Raw genomic sequence first — 26,197 nt, forward strand, 5'->3', positions numbered from 1 at the left:
TCCCTAGTATAAAACCCACTTATTTTGAGAAAAAACAAAAACAGATTAATTTTAAGTGATGTAAAATTTTGTTCTTTGCACAAATATGGAGGGAAATGATTAATCAGGTATTGGCTTTACTAGGCAGGAAAGAAAGCCTGTTCTTAATGGGCATTTAGATTAAGGAATCATCTAAAGAAACAGTCTCCCTTATTATTTTACATTGAGAGGCAGGGCCATTTTTTATTTTATTGTATTTTATTTTATTTATTTTATTTTAACAAAACCTGTTCTCAAAACAGTAGAGATGGCATGCTAGGAGACTACAATGGCAGATGCTAACTATGTATGTATACGACGTGTGTGTGTGTGTGTGTGTGTGTGTATGAAAGAGAGAGAAAGAAAGGGAGAGAGAGCAAGAGCAGCAAGCATTTGAAATAAATACCAAAGATGTAGTTGTGGTGTATTTAACAGAGTTTTGATCACTAGCATTGCACTGGCCATGTATTAGGATGTCGGTAAATATTTCTGGCCTGAACTTGGAGCATTCTAAAATTGCCTTTTGTCCTTGCAATTTATATTAATAGGACAAAAGGGAGATATTGGTTTTTTGGTTAGAGTATTCATACAGCCATATGACTTCTGAAGAATATCAGATGGGACCTTGATTTGCTGCCGTAAAAATGTACTTTTTACATACTAGGTTTCATACTAGGGATGCACGAATCGTTTAACATTTGCAAGTCAATAAATGTGATACAACACATAAATAGAATTTAGTACCAAGGAAGCCGTGAATTGAACCACGTGATATCAGCAAAATGAGACTTTGCTAACAACAGTAGATGTTGGCTGACATTGTCTCTGATAAAACCCTGACCAGAATAACCAAGCATAGTTCTGTAGGGCTTTTCTGTGCTCAATTTGCACTAATTGTATAATCTGCAGAAAGATGAAATTTCCAGCAATGTTATTCTCAATATTTAGAAGTTACAGTTTAAAAGTTTTTTTTTTTTAAAGTTGAAACTGTAACTTTGGCTTCAAAACTTACATTGGCTTCATTCTCTACTGGGTTTTCTCCATCTGCTGGGAAAGTTGTTTAAAAAGTTTAAGCTGTAACTTAATGCAGATGATACAATTAGTGCAAATTGAGCACAGAAAATTTACTTTTGTTAATACAATACATAATTCATGTCACACACACTTATTTTTTTTTGTTCTATTAGTCAAGGATCTTTTGGTTGAAAGTGATAGAAATTCAAGATAATAGTAAAATAAGGGGAAAAAGTAATTTATATATTCATTTAAAATCAAAGTAAGGAAGGTGGGCTGGTTTTCAGCACAGCTGGATTTACTTGAATACTATCAGGAATCTGTCTCTTCCCATCTTTACTCTGCTTTCCTTCACATTGGCTTTCTCCTCTACTGGGCTCTCTCTGTGCTGAGAAAGTTGCCTGCAGCAGCTCTAAGCCTAACAGATCCTTACAGTGCATGACTCCAGAGGAGAGAGCTGGCTGTTCTTCTCCAATCTCAACGTTTGTATTTTAAATAGCTCTAATTGACCCACCTGAGTCAAGTCCCACCAGATGATTGCCCTGTGTGTGTGATGGGGTGGGAGGTGGGAAGACCTCTTTGACAAGGTGGCAAACAGGGCCGGGGAAGGGAAAGAGTCAGCAGAGCTCTGGGGGCCATCACGTCGCATTCTTGGGGCTGTGAATGAAATGAGGGATGTGTATGGAAATAGGGTAGATCTACCATTTGCCTCTTCTCACCCAGCTGTCATCTTCTCAGATCCCTAAAAAAAATAAACAGACCCATCTCCAGGACCATCATCCTTGGGCACAGTACCATTTCAGCTGAAGGGTGAAGGGCCTTTCTGCTTAAAACATATATTTCCAGTTACACAGCATTGCCTGGAATCAGTTTCACTCAGAGCAAAGCATTTCATTCCAAATTATTCTTTCACAGATAAAAAGCCCCAAATGCAAAAATCTGGCAGGATGGGCTTATTTGTGAGAATGTCAGTCAAGCATAACTGACTGCTTTTTGTATGTGACTGAGGGTCAGAAAGAAGGAAGGCAAATGGTTCCCAAGAGGGAAGGAATGCCAGTGGACCAGCCTCTGCCCCACATCCAGCCAAGGGGCTATGGGTAAAGAGAGGCTAGCTATCGTCAAAGAAGTACTAGAAGAGATTGAGGTCCCAGCTGAAAAAAATGATACCTTTGGAGCATCAGGAGCAAGGTTTTTCTCCTTAGCAACCCTCATTTTGTAGAGATCGATTTTTGTCATTCGGCTTAAGCAACATCTAGCAATTGACTATGTAGTGATTTTTGTCATTGTTTAGACACAAAAGTCTACTTTCCTTTCCAGGGAACATAATCCCAACTAGCAGGATAAAATAAAAGAAAATCCACAAGAACAATAAAGAAAAGTTCTATTCACCAAGTTCACTTATTTCTCTGGGTAAATGGCATAAGTTAAGGAAACCATATAGTTTGGTGCAAGAATTTCAAGATGGTTATGATTTTAAAAGGCTTGGATAGAGTTTATTCTAAATTAGTTTCAGCTTATCAAGCTGGTTTTTTCTTTTTCTTTTCTTGCCTTGGAACCATTGGAACTTAATTTACCAAAAAAAATTATGATTTTTTTTTTTTTGCTTGGAGGTCAAGATACCGTAAAAATGATTGACAATAGCCTTAAAAGTAGCTGAGAGTGATGTTAGCAAGATGGCCAATTAGAAGCCTCTCCCACTCCTTCCCCCAACAAAGACAGACAAAAACAACAAATAAACAACTACATTCTGATAAAAATAACTAAAGGAGAATGCCAGAGTACATCAAGGGAGTGGCAGAAACCCCGTGGAACACAGAAATCCAGGATGGCCACACAGAAAAAGGAAGGAAATGCCTTGCCTCCACCATCCCATAACCCAGTCGGATCAGCAAGGAACCAGGAGGGACATCTCTTTGCAGGGAAAAGGGAAGCAAGAGGACCCCAGCAGCCTTCATCACCACCTTGAACACCTACAGTTCTCACTACTGAGAGTCTCTGCAGTCCTCATGGGCATATTAAGCTTAGTTGAGAGAGCTGCCTGGAGTCCACACAGCTGCACTTCCCCTAGAGAAGAAGCCAACACTGTGCCCTCCTCCCTGTGGTCCATGCAGCTACTTCACTGTGCCATCTTGGAACCAGAGCCACTGTTTGAGTGTGTCCTGCTCCATGGATTTGCTACTCTTCCATCCCTGAGGCTTCGTCACCACTGAATCACCCCTGCCTGATAGCTTGCCATTCCTGGGCCAAGCTGCTGCTGCATGCTACCTTGTGAGGCCAAGCTGCCTCGGAACCTCTCCTTCCGCCCTCCCAGTTGCTTCTGTGCCCCAGCCTTGTGGCCTGAGCTGGAGTGGTGTACTGCTTCCCAGAGAAACAGTGCCTTGGCTGCCCTGAGCAGTTTGCCTCCTGCACCTGAGCTGAAGCAGCACCCTACCACCTGAGGAATCAGTGCCATAGCCACAGAGAGCAGTGGCTCATCCCAGAGCTGAGCTGATACAGTACCTGCGTCCCAGAGAAACAGCATTGGCTGAACTGAGATGTCTTTTCCTATAGGCTGAACAACCGTAGTACCTTGATTTCCTAGAACTGGACTAGCCCCCTAGAATCTGAGCTACTAAGACACCTCCTACTCAGGGAAATGGAATCATTACTGTGCTGCTCCCTGCCCGCCAGGGCCCAAGCAACTCCAAATACTCTACCGTTCTGGCATCTTTGCTGCCACTGGATCTGGCTTCACAGGATCTGGGATTCTGCCTAGTTCTACCATCCCAGGGTCCAGAGTCACCACTGCCTGATGCCTCCTCCCCAGGGCCTGAGTTGCCACTGTGCCCTATTGGCTCTGGTTCCAAAATTGTAGCTCTACCCTGCCTCAGAGTCACAGGCCCTGGCTTTGTGGGCAGTCTGCACCTAACCATGCCTCAAGAGAGAGAAACTGTACTTTAAGACCCAGGTGCCCTAATAGGTTCATGAGACCCTGAGCCCAGGGCCCTGGTGCAACAGTCACTTTGAGCATGTTTGCCCCAGAACCCAGGGCCACTGCAGCTGCTTGTAGGTTGTGTCAGACCTGACACCAAGAAAGATCCACTCAACTAAGAGTCCCCATTGTGAGGAAAACAAGAACAAGAGGCCACCCAAAGCGCTTGTAACTGAAGACCTTAACAGCCTATGCTACCATCACTGCTTACTACAAACTCCTACAGCCTAAGCCACCGAGGTACCCACAGTTATCATTGATGTTGATTGCAGCTAAAGCAGCTGCATAGAGGCTATACCACCGCATCTACTTAAAAGCAAAGTTACCATACACTTCTCAGCTGGCACACTAAGACCTATGTTCTGGTGAAAGTCTTTTCCTGTGAAAAACACTTGGTAGGGTTTGGAAGAGGTGATTGCTCCACCAGATGTGCAGACATCAACCCAGGGACATAAGAACCATGAAAAAGCAAGGAATATGACATTACCAAAGGAACATAGTAATTCTCTAGTAACTGACCCTCAGCAAAGGAAATTTATAAATAGCCTAAAAAGGATTTCAAAATAATAATCTTAAGAAAATTTAGTAAGATACAAGAGAATACAGATAGACAATTCAAGACAATCAGAAAAAATCTTGATCACAGTCTCAATGTCATTCTTCACAGAAATAGACAAAACAAATCCTAAAATTTGTGTAAAACCACAAAAGATCCTAAATAGCCAGAACAATCCTGAGAGGAAAAACTAAGTGGAGATATCACACTTTTTGATTTAAAATTATGTTACAAAGCTATAGTAATCAAAATAAAATGGTACTGGGAAAAAATGGACACATAGACCAGTGGAACAGTGTAGGAAGCCCATAAATAAATCCAAACATACATGGTCAACTAATTTTTGGCAAGGACATGAAAAAGAAACAATGGAGGAAAGGATAGCCTCTTCAATAAGTGGTGCTGGGAAAACTGGATTTCCATATGCAAAAGAATAAAATTGGACTCTTATCCCATACACAAAACAACTCAAAATGGATAAAAGGCCTAAACACTAGACCTTAAAGCAAAAAACTCTTAGGAAAAAAACTTAGAGGAAAAACTCCTTTACAGTGGCCTTGGTAATGATTTCTTTTTTTTTTTTTTTTTTTTTTTGAGACAGAGTCTCGCTCTGTTGCCCAGGCTGGAGTGCAGTGGTGCAATCTCAGCTCACTGCAAGCTCCGCCTCCCAGGTTCACGCCATTCTCCTGCCTCAGCCTCTCCAAGTAGCTCAGGCTACAACAGCAAAAATAAATAAATGGGTCTACATTAAACTAAAAAGCTCCTGCCCAATAAATGAGACAATCAACAGAATGAAAAGACAACCTACAGATTGTGAAAAACAAATTTTGCACACTTTATATCAAATAAGTTTATATTGAAGATTTATAAAGAACTCATACAAATCAATAACAAGAAAACATATAACCCAGTGAAAAATGGACAAATAACTTGAATAGACATTTATCTAAAATGACATAAGAATGGACAGCAGATACATTGGAAGTATTAGTTGAAAAGGTGTCCAACATTACTAATTATCAGAGAAATGAAATTAAAACCACTATGAGATACCACCTCTCACCTGTTAGGATAGCTGTTATCAAAAGATAAAAGATAACAATGTTAATGAGAGGGAAAAAGGAAGCCTTGTGCATGTGGGAATGGAGACTGATGCAGCCATTATGTAAAATAATATGGAGGCTCCTAAAGAAATTAAAAATAGAACTACTACATGCAATTAATCTTCTGGGTATATACCCAAAGGAAATAAAATCATTACCTCATGAATATATCTGTACTCCTATGTTAGCTGCAGCATTATTCACAATAGCCAAGATATGGAAGCAACCTAGATGTCCTTCAATGGATAAACTATGGTATAAACATACAATGGAATATTATTCAGCCTTTAAAAAGAGGAAAATGAGGAAATCTTGCTATTTTCCACAACAGGGATTGACCTGGAGGACATTATACTAGGAGAAATAAGCCAGAGACAAAAAGAAAAATATGTATAATTTCACTTATATGTGGCATTCTCCCCAAAAGATCAAATATATAGAGAGAATGAAACAGGGTTACCAGTGCTGGAGTCTGGGAGGGGAGAATGGGGAGATCTAGGTAAAAGGTTACAAAGTACCAAATATGCAGAATAAACAAGTCAAAAAATGTGATGTACAACAACATGTGGATTAAAATTAATAATAGTGTTATATACAGGATTTTTTCTAAACTAAGTAGATTATAGCTGTTTGCCACAAGGGGAAACATGGTATATTAGCTCATTTTGCATTGTTATAAAGGAATACCTGAGGTTAGGTAATTTATAAAGAAAAAAGATTGATTTGGCTCACCGTTCTACAAACTGTACAAGAGGCTCATGGTTCCACAAACTGTGCAGCTTCTGCTTCTGGTGAAGCCTTCAGGAAGCTTTCAATCATGGTGGAAGGTGAAGGGAAGCAGGTGTGTCGCATGATGAAGGTGGGAGCAAGAGAGCAAGGGGTGAGGTCCCAGGATGTTTAAGAACCAGCTTTCATGTGAACAAATAGAGCAAGAACCCATTCATTACTGCAAAGAGGACACCAAGCCATTCATGAAAGGTCTACCCCCAGGACCTAAACACCTCCCACCAAGCCTCACCTCCAGCACTGGGGATCACATTTCAACATGAGGTTTGGAGGGGAAAAACTATATCAAATGGTAACTGAGAAGATTAATAAGTTGTTCCACTATAGTAACCATTTTACTACACACATGCATCTTATAACATCACATTTTATACCTTAAATATACACAATACAATTTTTTTAAAAAAGCTAATTAGATATGGAACTTACCAATGAGTGAATGTTTGCCAGTAATTGTGTAGACTTCAGAGCTCTTTCTAGTGAGTACAGATGGCCTCCAACTTAATATGGTTCGACTTAAGATTTTTTGACTTACGATGGATTCATCAGGATGTAACCTCATTATAAGTTGAGGAGCATCCATATGTACCTCCATTTATGCTGGACAAATAGATTTTTTTTTTTTTGAGACAGAGTCTTGCTCTGTCACTAGGCTGGAGTGCAGTGGCGTGACCTTGGCTCATTGCAGCCTCCGCCTCCCGGATTCCAGCAATTCTCCTGCCTCAGCCTCCCAAGTAGCTGGGACTAGAGGCGAGTCTCAAAACCTCAAAAGTGACAGTTCAGCCTTCAGTCTGTGGCTGAAGGCCTGAGAGCCCGGCAAGCCACTGATGTAAGTCCAGGAATCCAAGAGCAGAAGAACTTGGAGTCTGATGTTTGAGGGCAGGAAGCATCCAGCACGGGAGAAAGGTGGAGGCCAGAAGACTCGGCAGGTCTGTTCTTTCCATCTTCTTCTACCTGCTTTACTCCAGCTGCGCTGGCAACTGCTCAGATGGTGCCCACCGAGATTGAGGGTGGGTCTGCCTCTCCCAGTCACTGACTCAAATATTAATCTCTATTGGCAACACCCTCGTAGACACATCCAGGAATAATACTTTGCATCCGTCAATCCAGTCAAGTTGACACTCAATATTAACAATCACATAGGGCATCCTGGTTTTTCATGGTTTTATCTACTTGCCACAGCCTTTTTAGAGAAGAATCTAAAATTCTTTTTGTCAATATGAGTATGTCTTTTTTCCATACCCAATTTTACTCCCTCTCTCCTTTTGAAGAAAATCTGGGACAGAACTTCTGGACTTGACCACCAGCCAGGGAGAAGAAACAATACCTAGGAAGTGACACTTAGTTGGAGGAAGAATGATGATTCTAGAATAGCTCTCTGCTGTGGCACCAGGACTGCATGAGATCTGGTCTCCACACATCTTGGTGTCTGTATTCTGGTAAAAAATGGCCCACTTTCCCACACTTACCCATGGAGGAAGATGAGGCAACAAGTTGTAAGAAATTACAAGAAAAGCCTCCCTCCTGATCTCCTGACCCACCCCTCTCATGCTCTCAGTGCTTCTACTCTTGCTTCATTAATTTATCCAACAAATACTAATTGTCTACTAGGTACCAAGTTCTGTTATAGATAATGAAGATATGGCTGTGGAAAAAGAACCAGAAACCTGCCTTTACATTCTAGTGGAAGAGGAGGAAGATAAACAATAAACAAGGTCAACAAGTAAACTATAGCATGTCAGGTGATTTAAGTGCTGGGAAGGAAACTGAGTGGTATAGATCATTGCAGAGGGTAGGTTGCAACTTTAAATGGAATAGTGAAGTTAGCCTCACTGATAAGGCAGTCTTCCAGCAAAGATCTGACAGAGGTGAGGAAGTGAATCTATGGAAACCTGGGGGTACATCCTTCCAGCAAATAACAGGTGCAAAGGCCCAGAAGCCTAGGGAATTTGTATTTGAGGGCAAGCAAGGGGTCTGTGTGCTGGAGAAGAGTGAGCAAGGTGAGAATTACGGAGTGAGGCCTGTGAGATTATAAGGAAAGGAAACAGATCATACAGCGCCTTGGAGGCCATTATAAAGACTTTGGTTTTTACCCTTATGAGATGGGAAGCCATTGGCGGTTTTAGAGCAGGAAAGTGACATGATCTGATTTATGTTCCAAGGCTCATGCTGGCCACCCTGTTAAGACAAAACTGGAGGGAGGCAAGCAGAGCGGGGACACCAGTGAGGTAGCCATAGTGACCATCCAGAGGAGAAATGATGGCCGCCTGGAATAGGTAGTTCTGAGAAGTGTTGTATTTTGGAGGTAGAGCAATATAATTTATTGGTGCATTGAATATATATGATGTGAAAAAAAGGGGGGAGACAAAGATAACCTCAACGCTTTTGGCCTGAGCAGCTGTAAGACTGGGATTGCATTTGATCACGGGGCAAGCTCAGTCGGGCTCAACACTGTTTGCTCTTTCCTGGCTGGAACTTCGTGTGGGCCTAAGATGTTTAACTGGAATGTCATCTGGCAGACTTAAACATTGTATTCTTCTTTTAAAAGCTCAAATAACAAATATTCCAAAATGCAAAGCAAAAAATTAAAGGATTTATTGAAATCATGTGACAATATATCCCTAACACCATGAAGAAGATGACAATTATGATTTTCACAGAGTATTTTGCACTTGCCTAAGCACAAAAGCAAAACCAGAGCAAGGCAAACAATATACAAACAAAACTTGATGCTATTTAATAACTTTCATGAAACAAGCATAAATGAATTTTGTTTTATTAAGTCAGGCTTCAGGACTACTGAATTGCATTCACTAAAATGCTATTTGAAATTTTACTTACTCCCCACCCACCCCACTACTCTTAATTCATCGCCCTCCCCACAAAAGGACAAAAGGCAAAAAAGGTAGTAAGCAAAATATAAATAATAAGAATTCAAAAACAGAGATCAAAGTAAATTTTTTTTTCAGTCTCTGCATCTATGCTCAAATCAATGTTTTCTGAGCATACAGGGAAGCAAGGAAACCAATTCTCTAGCTCTTGCTCTGCCTCTTATTCTCCTCCACCCCCCAATACATTTCTGAATATTTTTTAATCCATTTATCACTGAGTACTTGCATATAACTAGAAGCACCGACTATATTGTTATCATACTTTGGAGCAATTTTCATGGGGAATTGTACAAATGTTCTCTGATATGTATCTCCTGACTAGAAAGACAACCTTAAACATATATAAAGACTTAGCCTCAAGTGAATAAGGCAGCTTTCTGTTGACCACACTGAACCTTAGGTCACCAGATTTCTACTCAGCAGAGGCAGTGGGCAGGAGGGGTCAGTTTGGAGGGCTTTGTCTAGCTCTATAGTCTCTGTAGGCACCCACCAACACCAGTCCTTCTCCTGCTACCCACTGTGTGCTTCCAGCTTCAAGCTGAGTTCTCTGCACGGACCCCAGCAGTTCCCAATAAACCATCATTCACGGGATCCTCCTATAGAGAGATGAGGAAGGCGCCACAAGCAAGACACTCTTGGCCAGAAGGGTTGAGTAATGAGGTTTCTTTTCTTCTTTGTCACTAAAAAAATTACATTCAATTTTGAAAATAAAAATAAATTCTTCTAAGACAGGATTAAAAACGAAACAAAACAAAAAGAAACATAGAAAAGAAAACCTTAATACATCTTTTAAATGAGGGACAATTGTATAGAGTAGACTTCCTTGTTGTTGATAGTTTTAATTCAGATATCAATCCAGAAATCATAAGATTTTTTCCCCCAAACCTGTTCTTATTTACATAAAGTAGAACTTAAAACAAAATTTTGATTCATTAAGTAGAAATATTTAATAATAATAAATATATAAAAAGTATATTCATATAAAATAGAAATGTATGAAAAATATTCATCCATATAGAAATTTTAAATTGTCAAAGCAATGTCAATTTAATTGGCTCAATAAGAGAGTGAAAAGCGATTGCTTCAGGACTGCCTCAGTCTGTAATGCTATTTTAAAAAAATTATTTCAACATTTTCTTAAATACTATTCCTTGGTTGTTAAATTTTTATTTTGCTGTCTTAGAAGAATGAAGGTTGTTATTAGGGATGTTACATTCAGAAATAAAGTTCTGAATTTCTTAGAACACTTTATTCTCTGCCTCGTCTTTACATTTCCATTTTTCAGGGGGAATGTTGTTCAAATATAGTTTACAAATGAAACATAAAGGATGAAAGAATGGATAAACAAGGAAGTCCCCAAGGTGTAACAGTGAATATTGCTTTAAGAAAATACAAAAACAATTTTAAATAAGATCCTACAAACAGGAGTCATCCCATTCTCAGGGAGCTTTAGAATTTCCACATTGCTGAGTGCCAAATTCCACAAGTCACGGAATTTCCACACATCTCTCTTCACTTCTCTGACTTCTTCTGTCTAACATGGGCTGATATATTTCAGCCACTACACAGTAGCTGGAGTGTGGTATTAGAGCTTCAATTTCAACCATTCTGTGCACCCCTTCATAAACCTTTTGCTCCTACACACAAGAGAGAAAAAAATCAGTTGGTAAATGGCTGCCATTAAGTCACAGCTGCATTTTTGTTTAAATTAGCAAGTTGTACGTGGTCACAGCAGTAGATGGGTTGTGGGGTTTCTTCCCAGACATACCCTTCTTTTCTAGAGTCCTAGGCCATAGCCTGGTAAAGGGACAAGGCAAGTGGATGTGTAGGTGCAACTTGACTTCTCCTTGAGGGCTGTTGGCTGGTTGACCCCGTGGTCAGAGTCTTCTTTTTAAGAATTTTGTTTGTTTTTTGAGACACAGTTTCACTCCGTCGTCCAGCCTGGAGTGCAGTGTCACTATCTCGGCTCACTGCAACCTCTGCCTCTCAGGTTCAAGGGATTCTCGTGTCTCAGCCTCCTGAGTAGCTGGGATTGCGGGCGCACACCACCACGCCTGGCTAATTTTTGTATTTTCAGTAGAGATGGAGTTTCACCATGTTGGCCAGGCAGATCTTGAACTCCTGACCTCAAATGATTTGCCTGCATCAGCCTCCCAAAGTGCTGGGATTACAGGCGTGAACCACCCCACCTGGCCTTCTTTTTAAGAATTTGAAGTGTGCAGCGAGAATGATGTGCAGCGAGATGAGCAGAGATAACTGCAGGCATGCAACTGTGGCCACAGAGAGACAGAAAGTCCGAGAGACAGAGGAGGATCCCTCAGAACTCACTTCCGTTTCCCTTCCCAGTCACCAGTAAGCCTGCTGGCACTCCACGCCCTGCCTCTGTCGCTGAGATTGCTTTCCTATCTCCTAGTAATCCCTCCCCTCCTCTTTTGTTTCTAAACAAGTTGGACTACGGTTTCTGCTCCTTACAACAAAAACCCTTCATCTTAGATGACACCAAAAAAGGAACAAATTCAATTAGCCACCAAATCCAGACAGAAGCACTGATGGTGGATTAGAATACTATGGCAAGGCCGGGCATGGTGGCTCATGTTTGTAATGCCAGCAGTTTGGGAGGCCAAGGCAGGCTGATCAGTTGAGCCCAGGAGTTTAGGACTAGCCTGGGCAACATGGCCAGAGCCTGTCCGTACCAAAAGTACAAAAAAACATAGCTGGGCATGGTGGCACGCACCTATAGTCCCAGCTACTTGGGAGGCTGAGGTGGGAGGATAATTTGAGCCCAGGATGTCAAGGCTGCCATGAGCTGTGATCGCACTGCTGCACTCCAGCCTGGGTGACAGAGCCAGACCCTGTCTCAAAAAAAAAAAAAAAAATCGCAGCAAAACTGGCACAAAAATAATCATGTGATTCAAAAGCTATTTTAAAATAAAGTGTGAGGCTGGGCATGGTGGCTCATGCCTGCAATCCCAGCACTTTGGGAGGCCAAGGCAGGAGGATTGGTTGGGGCCAGGAGTCTGAGACCAGCCTGGGCAACATAGTGAGACTTTGCCTCTACAAAAAAAAAAAAAAAAAAGCTGGGTATGATGGTGCATACTTGTAGTCCCAGCTACACAGGAGGCTGAAGCAGGAGGACCACTTAAGCCCAGAAGTTAGAGGATACAGTGAGCTATGATCACCACTGTACTCCAGCCTGGGTGACAGAGTGACACCTGGTCTAAAAATAAATAAATAAAATAAATAAATAAATAAATAAATAAGGTGTGCAAAGCCCATAAAAATGAATATTTGTGGCAGTCACATGGAACTAAATACTGTTAATACCAGTCTTTAGATATGCAGGGAAGACTGTGGAGACAAACTGAAGGATGGAAAGGGCACACACACACATTCTGATGGTGATGCCACCACCAACCGTGGATCAATGCTGGCTGAGAGTAAGAAGGAATTAAAGATAAGGAAAAATAAGAAGAGGCAGAGTAGCAGAAGAGGACATCTCATATGACCAAAATATTGGTTAAATAAACAAAAGAAAAAAACTCTAAATATATCTATTCATCTGAACTTACCTTTTCTAGTGAATTGTTAATTATAAAAACTCGGTATACTAGTTCATAGTAATCTTCTATAGATATATTTTTTTCCTTTTGGTATCTATATGGTAAATTTGGAGCATGGAGAATTACCAACAAAGATCCATTGACTTGGGTTATATTCATGACTGGAGGGTCTATTTTTGCTGGAGAAAAAAACATAAAAATTTGACAAATCATCAAAGGAATGTATTATGTACAGACACATTACTTATAATGACAAATCAGCATGGTGAGAGGATCACCTGAGCCCAGGGAGGCCGAGACTGCAGTGAGCTATGATCATGCCACTTCACTACAACCTGTGTGGCATAGTGAGACCCATGTCAAAAAACAAAAACAAAAATAAAAAAGAAAATTGCATATGTATTTGAATCTCAAACCTTTATAAACGTAGGGGGTATTAGATTCTTAGCAGAATAAAGATGGAAACGTACAAATTACTTTCCTCTGTTTATTGGAAGGGCTTTTCTTAGTCCGCCTTTTGTTTGTTTGTTTGGTTGTTTGGTTTTGGGTTTTTTTTGAGACAGGATCTCATTATGTTGCCCAGGCTGGGCTCGAACTCATGTACTCAAGTGATTCTCCTTCAGCTTCCTAAGTAGCTGAGATTACAGGTGCATGCCACCACACCCAGGCTAGTCTGACTTTTTATTGACAGTGTAGCCCTTGGAGGTTCTAAGATTTTTGTGGGGGTATTAGTTCTAACTCCCTGCCTTGTGCTGGCCTAAAACCTTGTCTTTTGTCCTGGGAGTGGCTGTTACCACTCAGGGTCTAGTTACCACATCCAGCAAATGCCCTCAGGGCAGCTGGGGCAGTCACTGTGTTGGTCCTCTGGTTCCCCTTTGATTTCCGTTTACTTTGTTTTGGACCCCAAGGATTCCCTTTATTTTCATTTTTGCCCCTCTGTGGAGTTTGGAGAATGTGTTTTATTTTGTCCAGAATTTCTAAGTGTTTTAGAAGAAGAGAGTTTCCTACTCCCAGGCTATTTAATTTGGAACCATAAGTTTTTAAAGCACTTTCCAACTATATTGGAATAATGTGATAATTAACTTTAAATACACATGTCCCTTTTGTATTCAGGCACATATTTCAGGCATTGTCCTATCAGTGAGCCAGCTGCGGACATCACAGGGCTCCTGGCTTATGATCTGTGATGCTAGATTTTGCAACTGATTGCAAAATCAGTTCTGCAATCAGTTGCAAATTTCTTGACCCATTCACTGGATTGTGATTGTGTTACAAGACCAAGTCAAGATTATTTGACCTCATAGCACTTTACTCTTTAACAGCTCTCTCCTTGAAATATTACCTTCCCACACTATTCATGAACATATCAGCCACAGATTTCCTCCTACCTCTTTGGCTATTCCTTCTCAGTCTCCTTTTAAGATTTTTCTTACTCAGGCATCTTTGGGTGAGAGGCCCGCAATATCTGGTCTTACTCAAAACTGCCTCTCACCCACTACTCTCTCCCTAGGCAATCCTATCAATGCCCACTGTACTGTATGCATGAAATGACTCACAAATTTTTGTCTCTAAAAAAGACTTTACTTTGAGTCTTGGATCTGAAGAGATATGTCCCTTGGATCTCTTAAAAACATCTTAACATATTCAAAACCAAACTCATAATCTGTATTACCTTGCATCCCACCAAACTGGTCTTTTTCATCAAACCCCATCAAAAACATCTCAGCGATTCATCTAATTACGCATGCAAGAAACTTACAGGTCATCTTTGACGTGTTCTCTTCACCATTATATCCAATCTATCACCTGGTCCTGCCAATTTTTCTTACTAAATGTCCCTCCAGGAATAAATTTTCTCTAGTCCTTTTCATAAGCCAAATTGTGTCTCCTGTAGACTATTATTAGTAACCTGCTACTTCACTTATCTGCATCCAACCTGTTCCCCCAAATATAGTGAAAATGATCTTTTCTATACACAAGCCTGATCACTATACACTGGCTCCTGAGTAAAATTACATTTTTCTGGAGGAAGTCACAACTCCTTAAAAAATTCTTGTACCTGCCTACCTTTCCAGTCCCACCTCATTACGGACTCCTTCCTGCATGCTCTTCTTCAATATACCGGTTGTCTTTCAGTCCCTTGCATTTGCTATGCCAGAGGGCCTTTGCAAATGCTGTTCCCTTGCTTGGAATGCTCTATTCTTTGCCTCAAGTGATCCTCCTACCTTGGCCTCCCAAAGTGCTGGGATTACAGGCATGGAGCCAACACACCTGGCCTTCACATCTATTTTTAATCCAAGCAATTCTAGGGTCAAACAATACTGAAATCTCACTATCAAATGCTGCTTTTAACTGAAGAAAGTTTATTTTGTTTTATTTTATTTTTAAAATCTTGCTTTGTCTCTAGATAGACACTATAAATCAGAACTTATTAATCTAAGATAACATCCTGCTGCTCAAAAACAGGTGTCAGAGGAGCCAATGCATGCAGCTGGCTCATTAGTCTGTATCACAGATGCCACGAACATGCTGTCCTGAGCACCTAGAAACATGTTTTTTGAAATACGTTCTTCAGAAGTTCTTAGGAGCTGTGGTGGGAGAGCGCAAACCTGGGGGTGAGGAGGCAGATGAGTGGGTGATTCCTCTCGCTATTGCGTCAACAAGAGTAGTAGCTATAGACTAGGTTTCTTATTCTTCTACTAAGAGGCCCTGAAATAAAATGGCTTTTTAAAGGATCAGCCTAAAGCTTTTTTCTTTTCTTTTCTGATTTTTTTTTTTTTTAGGGAGAATGGTCATACAGAAAACACACAAACCCTTCTTTACTCAACACTATCCCAATTTAAATAGAATTGAGCTAAAGCTGTGTCAGTCAATGTCTTTGGCTATTCTTACCTGACTGGCCTAATGGCTTAGACTAAAGGAAGCTTTGTTTGATAAGTAAATTTGAATGTGACCCTATTTCTAGGCTTGAATATAATAATCAAACTGATCTGTGAATTCCCTTCACTGGTGTTCATCAGTTTAGTCATGAAATCTCCTTTTCCTCAACTAGAGAATTGCTTGTTGAGTGTATTGGCCTTGAATTTCAATGTATCCAAGAAACAACGTGAGAGTTACCATGAATTAGTTTGCTCAACTCTATTCCACCCACCTGCTAATTAGAGAGTTGGGGGAAAATGCATCTAGCATTTTGGACATTATCCAATTAATCTGGATCTAATTGGACCTTGCACCAGTTAGAAGAGGTGTATGGATGGATCCCTAAGTACTAAGATACAGAATGTGAAATTTCTGTGGCCATATGAATGCAAAGCAAAAGGCTCATACTGAAAAGTGGTCTTAAAAAATCTAGGTGGTTAGATAATTGCAATGAACCCATAATAGTCAAAACAATCTTGAAAAGGATGAATAAAGAGGAGGGCTCACCCTTCCCAATTTCAAAGCTTACTACAAAGCAACAATAATCAAAATAGTGTGGTATGGGCACAATGATAAATGTATAGATCAATAGAATAGAATTGAAAGTCTGGAAATAAACCACACTTCTATAGTCTATTGATTTTCAGCAAGTGTGCCAAGAACTCTCAATGGGATAATATTCAACAAATGGTGCTGGGACAACTGGATAGTCATATGCCAAAGAATAATATTCGACCCTTACCTCTCACCATATACAAAAATTAACTCAAAATGAATCAGACTGAACTGTAAGAGATAAAACTATAAAACTCTTGGAAGAAAATATAGGGTAAATCTTCATGATTTTGGATTTGGCAAAGGATTCTTAGATATGACACCAAAAGCACAAACAACAAAAGAAGAAATAGATAAATTGGATTTCATCCAAGTTTAAAACTTGGTATCAAGTGATACCATCAAGAAAGTAAAAAGACAACCCACAGAATGGGAGGAGCTAGCTGAGAATCATATATCTGATAAGGCATTGGTATGCAGAATATATAAAGAACTCTTACAACTCAAAAATAAAAAGATATGATTAAATTTTTTAAATGGGCAAAGGATCTCAATGGACAATTCTCCAAGGAAGGTACAAAATAGCCAATAAGCATAAAACAGAAGCTCAACATCATTAATTAGCAGGTAAATGCAAATAAAAACCACATGAGATGCCATTTTATACCATTAGGATGGCTATAGTCAAAAAAGATTGGTAAAAATGTGGAAAAATCAAAACTCTCATATATTGCTGATGGGAATGTAAAACAGTGCAGATGCTTTGAAAGTAGTCTGGCATTTCCTCAAATGATTAAACATAGAGTTACTATGAGACCCAGCAATTCCACTCCTATGTATATATTGCAGAGAAATAAAAAGGTATGCCCAGCTCTGTGTGGTGGCGTAGGCCTGATAGTCCTTTCTACCTGGGAGGCTGAGGTGGAAGGATTGCTGGAACCCAGGGGTTCAAGACTGAAGTGAGCTATGATTGTGCCACTGCACTCCAGCCTAGGTGACAGAGCAGGATCCTGTCTCTCAAAAAAAAAAAAAAAAAGAAAAAAAACAAAAAAACTCCCACACAAAAATTTTTACATGACTGTTTATAGCAGCATTATTCATAATAGCCAAAAAGTGGAGACTACCCAAATGTCTATCAACTGAGGAATAAATAATATGTGGTATATCCATATAAGGTATTATTATTTGGCCACAAAAAGGAATGAAGTACTGATACATACTACAATCTGAATGAACTTTGAAAACATGTTAAGTGAAAGAAGCCAGTCAAAAAAATCATGTATTATATGAGTCTATCTAGAACAGGGAACTCTATAGAGACAGAAAGATTAGTAGTTGCCAGGGCTGAGGGCTAAGGGAATGGCGAGACTGGAAGGTGATAGCCAAAGGGTATGGAGTTGCTTTTTGAGGTGATAAAAATGTTCTAAAATTGGCTGTGAGTGATGGTTGTACATATTTGTGAATATAGTAAAAACCATTAAACTGTATGCTATATGCTTAAAATATAAGCTGTGTGAATTATATCTCAATAAGGCTGTTTAAAATAATCTAAGTGGATGCAGTGACCATCTATTTCCCCAGTGTCCTATAGTTGCTCTATGGGCTCTTGAACAAAATAGTTGCATGATGGAGGCTATATATGGACTTAACAATATGGATCTCCTCTTACCAAAGTTGGTCTGACCTGCAGAGTGTCCAACTTTCCAGTAAGGAAGATCAATGTTGAACCCCTAGTATAGTGCCATATTCCAGGGGCTCTCATCTTCCATCTCGTTGCAGGTAGGTTTATTTTTGTTCCCTTCCAAAAGGGAGGGAGCAAGAGACATTGGTTATAGTTTTTCTTTATTGCTGGGTATAGATTCTGGTTACAGATTTTGTTTATAGATTTTTATTTACTGCTTCAATGCTTTTATTAGCAGACCTCTCACCACCCCTGGGACCACACATACACCCATAGATGTAGTCAATGCCTTATTCATGAGCATAGTACTCCACAATACATTGCTTATGACAAAGAACTTAAGTTAATGTGAAAGGAGTGAAGCAAGGTCTCAAGACCCATAGGACAAATATATATCATATATTTGTCACTCAGAAATCCATGACTTTATAGGAAGGTGAAATGGAGAATTGAAAACTCAGTTTGAGAGACGTCTTGTGAATTGGCATATGAATTGGTAAATGCTCCAATTGGTAAATGCTTCACTAAGCCTAGGGCCAATATATGGTGCTATTTCTTCCATAGACAGAATTCACTGGTCTAGGATATAAGAAGTAGAAGTGAGAGGGGCAACTCCGACTGTTACCTGTAGTGAACAACTCATGACGTGTTTTTGTTTCCCATATGCTTGGCCTTGAATTCTTCTGGTTTATAACAAAAATGGTTTGCAAAAATTGGAAGTCGAGGCTCTCTCCTGACCATTTGGAGCACCTCGTGCCATTTAACTAACAAAAAGAAAATGAGGTTCTTATATTGTCTAGGGTGATTCATTCTGATTTTCAAGGCATAACACAGTTATAAATACAATGGGGTCAGGTGGAAGAATTCTTGGTAGCCTCTGGTGTGCCTCTTAGAGCTTCTCTATTCAGTGATTAAAAATTAATGTAAGGTTAGGTTGAGCTGAGACAGGAAACACCAAAAGGACTCAAACTCCTCATGGACAAAGAGCTGAAGTGCTGGCTGAAAAGAAAGTGAACGTTGAGTTTATAATGAAGGAAGAAGTCATAAATATTAACTACAGCTTCATGACTAGTTGCAATTATGAGGATTGTGGTAAATATCTTTATTTTCTTTCTTGTCCTATTTATGCACATCTTTATACATTAAACCCCTTCTCTCTCTCTCTCTCTCTCTCTGTTTCTTTTCTCTACTATTTTATCCAATGTCTGTTGGTAATGGTTAATTTTATCACCTATATCTTAGATTGTATTATTCTATGATTGTGACTAAACTAAAAGAGGAATAAATATCATTCAGGATGGATACTGAGAAAGCACTTTTGGGCTGCCTTTTTGGGGAGGTGACTAAAAGTCTTAATTTCCTCAACAGAAAATTCCTCTAATGAGTATTTTCATGAACTTAACCCTCATGTTTGGGGAAGGATTAGGGCACTATGAAAAATTCTGCTGTCTAAAAATACTTTTTTGGGGGCTGGGCATGGTGGCTCACACCCATAATCCCAGCACTTTGGGAGGCCAAGGGGGGCGGATCACCTGAGGTCAGGAGTTTGAGACCAGCCTGGCCAACATGGTGAAACCCCATCTCTACTAAAAATACAAAAATTAGCCAGGGGTGGTGGCAAACACTTGTAATCCTAGCTACTCGGGAGGCTGAGGCTGGAGAATCACTTGAACCCGGGAGGCAGAGGTTGCAGTGAGCCAAGATCGTGCCACTGCACTCCAGCCTGGGTGAAAAAGCAAGACCCTGTCACACACACACACACACACACACACACACACACACACACAGAGAGAGAGAGAGAGAGAGACACACACACACTGCACTCCAGCCTGGGTGAAAAAGCGAGACCCTGTCTCACACACACACACAGAGAGAGAGAGAGAGACACACACACACACACACACACACACACACAAAAGGTAACAAATTGATGGAGTGGAGGCTCTGCAGTCAGATGTAGCAAATTTGAACCCTGACTTGGATAATACAGGTCATGAGATTGGAGCAATGACTAAAGCCTCTACATCTTGATGTTCTGGGCTAGAAAATTAGGGTAATAAAAGCTATATCCTAGAGCTGTTCTGAGAGTTAGACCAGATGAGATAATGATGTAGAGACCTCAGCAAAGCACAAGGCCTGGTCACTAGCTGTGCTCCGGGAGGGCTGTCCAAAAGCAGGAAGAACAAGGGCAAAGAAACTCCATGGAACTCACTTTCCCACCAGGGAGTGAACCGCGGTGTCATGCTCCATTCTGAGTAGCTCCCAGCCGAGGCTGCCCTCACCCTCCCGTAATAAGGTTCCTGTATGTCTGAGGTTTCACTGGTAAGGTCACAAAAAAGTTCTTGAGTACCCCAACAGTCTTCTTTATTTTTCCATTGTCTCTGTCCATATCTGTAGCAGGGAAAAGGCAAAGATCTGAGTTTCTTTTCTCCACTCAAGGAGTCTTCAGTATTTTCAGACTAATAATTCTTAATACCTGATTCTAGTAGCAACACCACCATGATAGCTTATGGCTACTCTTCAGAATCTTTTAAAAAAATTCCTTCTTATTAACTATCTCAGTCCATTTTCTGTTGCTATAACTGAATACCTGAGACTGGGTAATTTATAAAGAAAAGGAATTTATTTCTTACAGTTTTGGAGGCTAGGAAGTCTAATGCCTAGGAGCCACATCTGGTGAGGGCGTTCTTGCTGGTGGAGACTCTCTGCAGAGACTTAAGGTGGCAGAGGATGTCACAGGGATTCAAGAGAGATGGCATATATATATATATATATACACACACACACACATATATATACGTATATATGTATATATATACACATATATATAAAACAGACCGACTTTTGTGATAACTAGCCCACTTCCTCAATAACACATTAATTCGTTAATCCATCAATGGATGAATCCATTCATGGGGCAGAATCCTCATGACCCAATCATCTCCCCAAAGTCCCACCTCTCAACATTGCTGCACTGGGGATCAAGTTTCCAACACATGAACTTTTGGGGGACACATAGAAACCACAGCATTACCTAAAGCGCTGTCTTGCTGGAAGATAAACATCCCTGACACTCTCTGTATCACTAACATAAGGGTTTTAATTTATTTTTTAATACTTGGCAAAATGTTCTTTCTGGTGTGTGGACTGACTTCCATTTTTGAATACTCACTCTCCACATCCTTAATGCTCTGTAGTTTTGGCTGTTTGTGGTTTTTCTCCACTTCTCATCAGCTTGCTGTTGAGTAATGTGGCTGATTCTGAGAAGTTGCTACCACTTTTCATCTCAGGTGTTGCTTACCCAATATACATGACTAATCTCTTTATTGAAAATTGACGGGAACTTTTAGTGAGGACTATATATGGAGCCCTGTAATTAGAGGTTGGGAGATGGGGAGGGAAACCCATGAAAAAAGGTAGTGAGGCAAGAGGCAGAGAAGTTGACTCAGCCTGAGGCCACAGGATGGTGTAATAGTCAAAGGGAAGATTCACGCTTTGTTTCCTTACTTGCCATAAATCAGACCAATGCAACAAAGTGATGGTGGGGAACAGAGAAGGAATTGGAGTGTGAGGAGGAAGGTTTCCCAAAATATTTATTGAAAGACTTGAAATCTAGCCTTCTAGGCACATAATAAGGAAGATCGATGGTATCTGTACTCAGTAATCTACATGGTGACAGCAGTTTCATTCTATCACAATTAAAGCAGAACCACAACAAGTATTGAGTATAATTTGATGTTTTAAAATTATTTATTTATATAAGTCTTTAACTTAGCTGTAATGGCAGACTTCTCTTTTAAAATAATATCTCATTGTTTATCCTATTCTAAATGTGACGGATATAACAGTATTATAGCCCATGAACTGGATACACCAAAGTGAAAGTTTTCAAAATTATAAATTTGTCTTGTGCTGTTGAAACTCCCTTAGAGACAGGAATGGATTCAGGTATTCTGGGGTCTGAAATTTATATAATCTTGGTCCATTTAGTGTTTCTATAGCAGAACACCTGAGGCTAGGTAATTGATAAGGAAAAGAGGTTTACTTAGCCCATGTTCTGCAGCCTGGGAAGTTACAAGAAGTGTGCTGCCAGCATCCACTTGGCTTCTGGTGAGAGCTTTTCTTGCTGCATGAGAACATGCTGGAGAAGGTCAATGGGGAAAACAGATCCCGTGAAGAGGCCAAACTCAAGGGGCATCCTGGCTTTACAACAACCACTCTCATAGAAACATTTCCATGACAAATTCAGTCTTGCAAGAGTGAGAACTCACTCAACTGCAGCAATAATGGTACCAAGCCATTCATGAGCACTCCGTCCCCATGACCCAAACACCTCCTACGAGGCCCTACTTCCAACACCACCACACTAAGGATCAAATTTCAACATGAATTTTGGTGGAGACAAACTCAAACCATAGCAGCTTGGGAGTCCTCTTTAGGAAAAGATTTATAAATATAAAATCCTTGCATTGGGGTCCTGAAGTTTAATCTTCATTAGATTCATGGTAAAACAGTTTCTAATCTTCTTAGTACTTCGGACCACAAATAGGTCCACTTTTGACCTAATTATACTGCTCAAGGGGAAGTATAAAAAGAGTACCAATCTTTACTTCCTACATGCTGAAATTATCTCCAGTGACGCACATGTCTACTTTTGTAATGGAGAAACGTTCATTGTAAAGATTTGTAAATTTTACAATCACTACATAAAATATGTAGAGAGAAGTAGCAGCGGTTAAAGATGGAGATGCTTCTGGGGATATTCCTTCTGAAATTAATTAGCAGGAAAATCTGACCTAGGACCTACCCCATGCTGGAGAGACATGGATGAATTTATGGGATAAAAATTGCTATTTTGGCCATAGCTGCATTTGATTTTCTGAATTTCTAGTGAAAAACCATGAAAGCTAAACTGTAATATCTCCCGTCTCACTGTCAGGAGACAGGATTGAGCCTCAACCCCCCTCACCCCCCAGAAATATATGAGTGGAAAAACCTGACATTTTCAAGTCAGGAGTGTTTGTTTCCAAGCCTTGAGCCAGGAAAGGAGTAGATTATATCTGAGTTTTGGCAGTGATCCAGCAGGAGTAGCCTGAGGATCACACAAGAGGAACATGCAGCAGCGTGTTCCAGTTTGTGTTCATGCTTACGAGAGTCATTAGTTTTTGAAAGGAATTTTCTAAATAGTAAATCCACTCTGAAAGTGACTTTTAAATTAAAACCTTATTTTACACACTCACCTCCATGTTTGCCACAACTTCTTTTTCAACTACCGATAGTTTCACTCACTGAGTACTTGCTATGTGCTAAATAAGTTGCTTCCAACATTCGCTTGACAAATCTGTATTGAGAACCCACCATGTGCCAGGCTCCACCATGGAGGCGAAGGCTGAGCCTGTGAGGTCTTGGTGCAGGTCTAGGGCTGAAGTATCTGCCCAGTGCACTGCATACCATCATGTATTTTGAGTCCCCAGGCAGCCTTCAGGGGAGACAAGTCACTGCTATCCTGACCTTGGCTTCTTCTCAACCCCTCTGAAACTGAACAAAAGCTCGGATCCTAACACTCCATTGCATTCTAGAACATGTTATCCCAGTGCCATCTCTATCAGCTGAAGGAGGCTCAATTTACTTACATTTTGTACTGCACAAAATAGACACTGCTGTTGCCAGTAAGTGCCCTCCCAGGCTTCCATTGCAAAATGTTGTGAAAATTTCGGGACTGAAATTGTACCCTCTGAGGCTTCAGAGACTCATGCGCTGGCTGAGTTCCTAAGATAGTAAGAGAAGGAAGAACATTGAACGTTGCTTGGAGCACTGTTGTTCCCAGCAGTAGTTTTCAATGGAATACCTGCATCAGGATTCCCTAACGTAGTTGCTCTAAGTGCAGATAGTACAGGTGGAGCCCAGAAATCAACATTTTGAATCTTCAATGCAATGATTTTGATGCATGCTAAAGTCTCAGAATGATGAGTTCCAGATCATAAACATCTACATGATATCTTCCCATCCTATTTCCAAGGCTGTGGGGGAAGTAAATTGCAGTAAAAAAAATATTGGTCTTATTTTATTCCCAAATAGTGATGGAATATAATGACTGAGATGAAGGACCCACACTAAGACCACCAACCATCTTAGGAACCACTATATTGGTACTACTCAAGCAAAATTTGCTAGGGACCAATTCTGGCTCCAGGACCTCAGCCCAGCACTCAGTCCCTCCTTTCGCAGGTTCTTGCTCCATCTCTGGGTCCTGCTTCCGGGTAGGTCTGCCTTTGCAGTCCCACTCCTGAATGGCTGTATTTACCTGCCTGCATCCTGGCTCCAAGTATCCAAGCATAATCCCTCAGATGAAATGGCCATGCAAATGAGGAAAACTGCCCAAGACCCTGCTGGGAGGCTAGTGTTTCAGGGACTAATCATGGCATGGGATGGGATAATTTTGCACTGGCATGACTTGTGCTTTCTTCCTCAAATCATGCAACATGGGTGGTACAACCTCACTTGCCTTTAGTCGTATGGAGGCAAGAGAACTTTGGCAAAATTTTATTTAGGGTTCAAGGTTTTTTATAAGGGATAAGAAGTTGGGCAGAAGGAGAAGGAATCAGGAAGCATATCTTTTTTTTTTTTTTAAGACGGAATTTCACTCTTGTCACTCTGGCTAGAGTGCAGTGGCATGATCTCAGCTCACTGCAACCTCTACCTCCCGGATTCAAGTGATTCTCCTGCCTCAGCCTCCTGAGTAGCTGGGATTACAGGTGCCCACCACCACGTCTGGCTAATTTTTTGTATTTTTAGTAGAGACAGGGTTTCGCCATGTTGGGCAGGCTGGTCTTGAACTCCTGACCTCAAGTGATCTGCCTGCCTAGGCCTCCCAAAGTGCTGGGATTACAGGCGTGAGCCACTGCACCCGGCCAGGGAATGTATCTTCTGTTTTCTCCCTGACCTCATCTTCTGTCACCCCGACCCCTGTGTTTGCAGTGTTGACTCCTTCACTTGCTCCACCATGACCCCAATGACTCTGCCTTAGGGCCTCTGCACTGGCCCTTCCCTTTTCCTGGTCTACTCTTCCCCTGGATTTCACATGGCTCATTTCTCCACCTCCTTCAAGTCTTTGCTCAAATGTATCAAGTTATTGAGATGGTTAAAAAAATACTCCCAAGCCCATTGGTCTCAGCTCTGAACTTTCAAGATTTGTTATTTTCAAATGAACAAGACTATCTCCTCAGGCCTTTCTTCTTACCAACCAAATCGTGTGAATACTGTTATTTGTTTTTTAATTTGTTTTCACTTTTATTGTTTGGACCACCATCAGTGCATCAAATGGTGTCGTGTTCTTGGAAAGAGTCTATAGCCACAATTGACTTTGATCACAAAAATCACTGCCTGATCAATCATCTTTAGAACATAAAAATTCCAGAAGTTTTCAGGAGATGACAGGCACAATTTCCTGAAGGTCTGCCTAGAATTGATTTGCTAACATGAAGATAGATGGCTTAATGCCCTTTATCTCTCTGTCTATGGATTTCTTCTCTCATTTTTGTAACATCAGTGCTAACACCACCAACAGTAATAACACTGCACCAGGCACTAAGGGATTTTATCTGCATTCACTCATTCAATTTGCCCAGCTCTTCTATGAGGAAGGTACTGTGCATTATGGTCTTCCTCTTACAGACTGAAAAAATGAAGCCTTGGAGACCTGAAGGAGATTGCTAGGCAGAAAATTGTGAAGCTGATTTTGTACCCAGACAATCTGAGTGCAGAGCCGGCCGTTTCCCTCCAGCAGAAAACCAAGAGCAAAGCCTTGGGAGAGAGGAGCTAATGAAAGAGGCAGACCAATTAGAAGCTGAGGCTATAATTTATCTTCTTCCTTCTTCCTTCTTCCCTCCTCCTCCTCCTCCTTCTGGCTGCCATTCATCAAACATTGAACATATATGAACATTAACTTGTATTAGGCACTATGTTCAAAGCTTTACAACTTGCTTAATTCCCGCAACCACCAAGGAAGGTAAATATATTTATTATCACATTCTACAGATGAGGAAGCTGAGGCTTTAAAAAGTTGCATCTCTTACTTGAGGTTACAGGGTTGGTAAGATGCAGAGCCAGGAACATTTTGGTAGCATTTGAATTCCTGCCATAT

At 40.6% G+C, this 26,197-nt stretch overlaps 1 protein-coding gene across 3 annotated transcripts in view; it reads right to left on the reverse strand.

Annotated features, from left to right (window-relative positions):
• Positions 1-9,022: 9,022 nt before the first annotated feature.
• IL22RA2 (interleukin 22 receptor subunit alpha 2) overlaps positions 9,023-26,197 on the reverse strand; it is a 30,016-nt gene continuing 12,841 nt past the window's right edge. The window contains exons 3-7 of one of the 3 annotated variants that reach the window (XM_003255775.3): positions 23,688-23,823; positions 22,100-22,195; positions 20,267-20,445; positions 12,909-13,078; positions 10,579-10,976 (exon numbers count right to left, since the gene is read on the reverse strand). In XM_003255775.3, coding sequence (XP_003255823.1) covers positions 10,827-10,976; positions 12,909-13,078; positions 20,267-20,445; positions 22,100-22,195; positions 23,688-23,823 — 731 coding nt within the window. In that variant the 3' untranslated portion in view covers positions 10,579-10,826. Of the gene's footprint in view, positions 10,977-12,908; positions 13,079-20,266; positions 20,446-22,099; positions 22,196-23,687; positions 23,824-26,197 lie in introns of all 3 variants that reach the window. The other 2 variants (XM_003255774.3, XM_003255776.3) reach the window with 2 other exon arrangements.

Source organism: Nomascus leucogenys, chromosome 3 (assembly GCF_006542625.1).
Source record: "Nomascus leucogenys isolate Asia chromosome 3, Asia_NLE_v1, whole genome shotgun sequence".
Taxonomy (NCBI): domain Eukaryota; kingdom Metazoa; phylum Chordata; class Mammalia; order Primates; family Hylobatidae; genus Nomascus; species Nomascus leucogenys.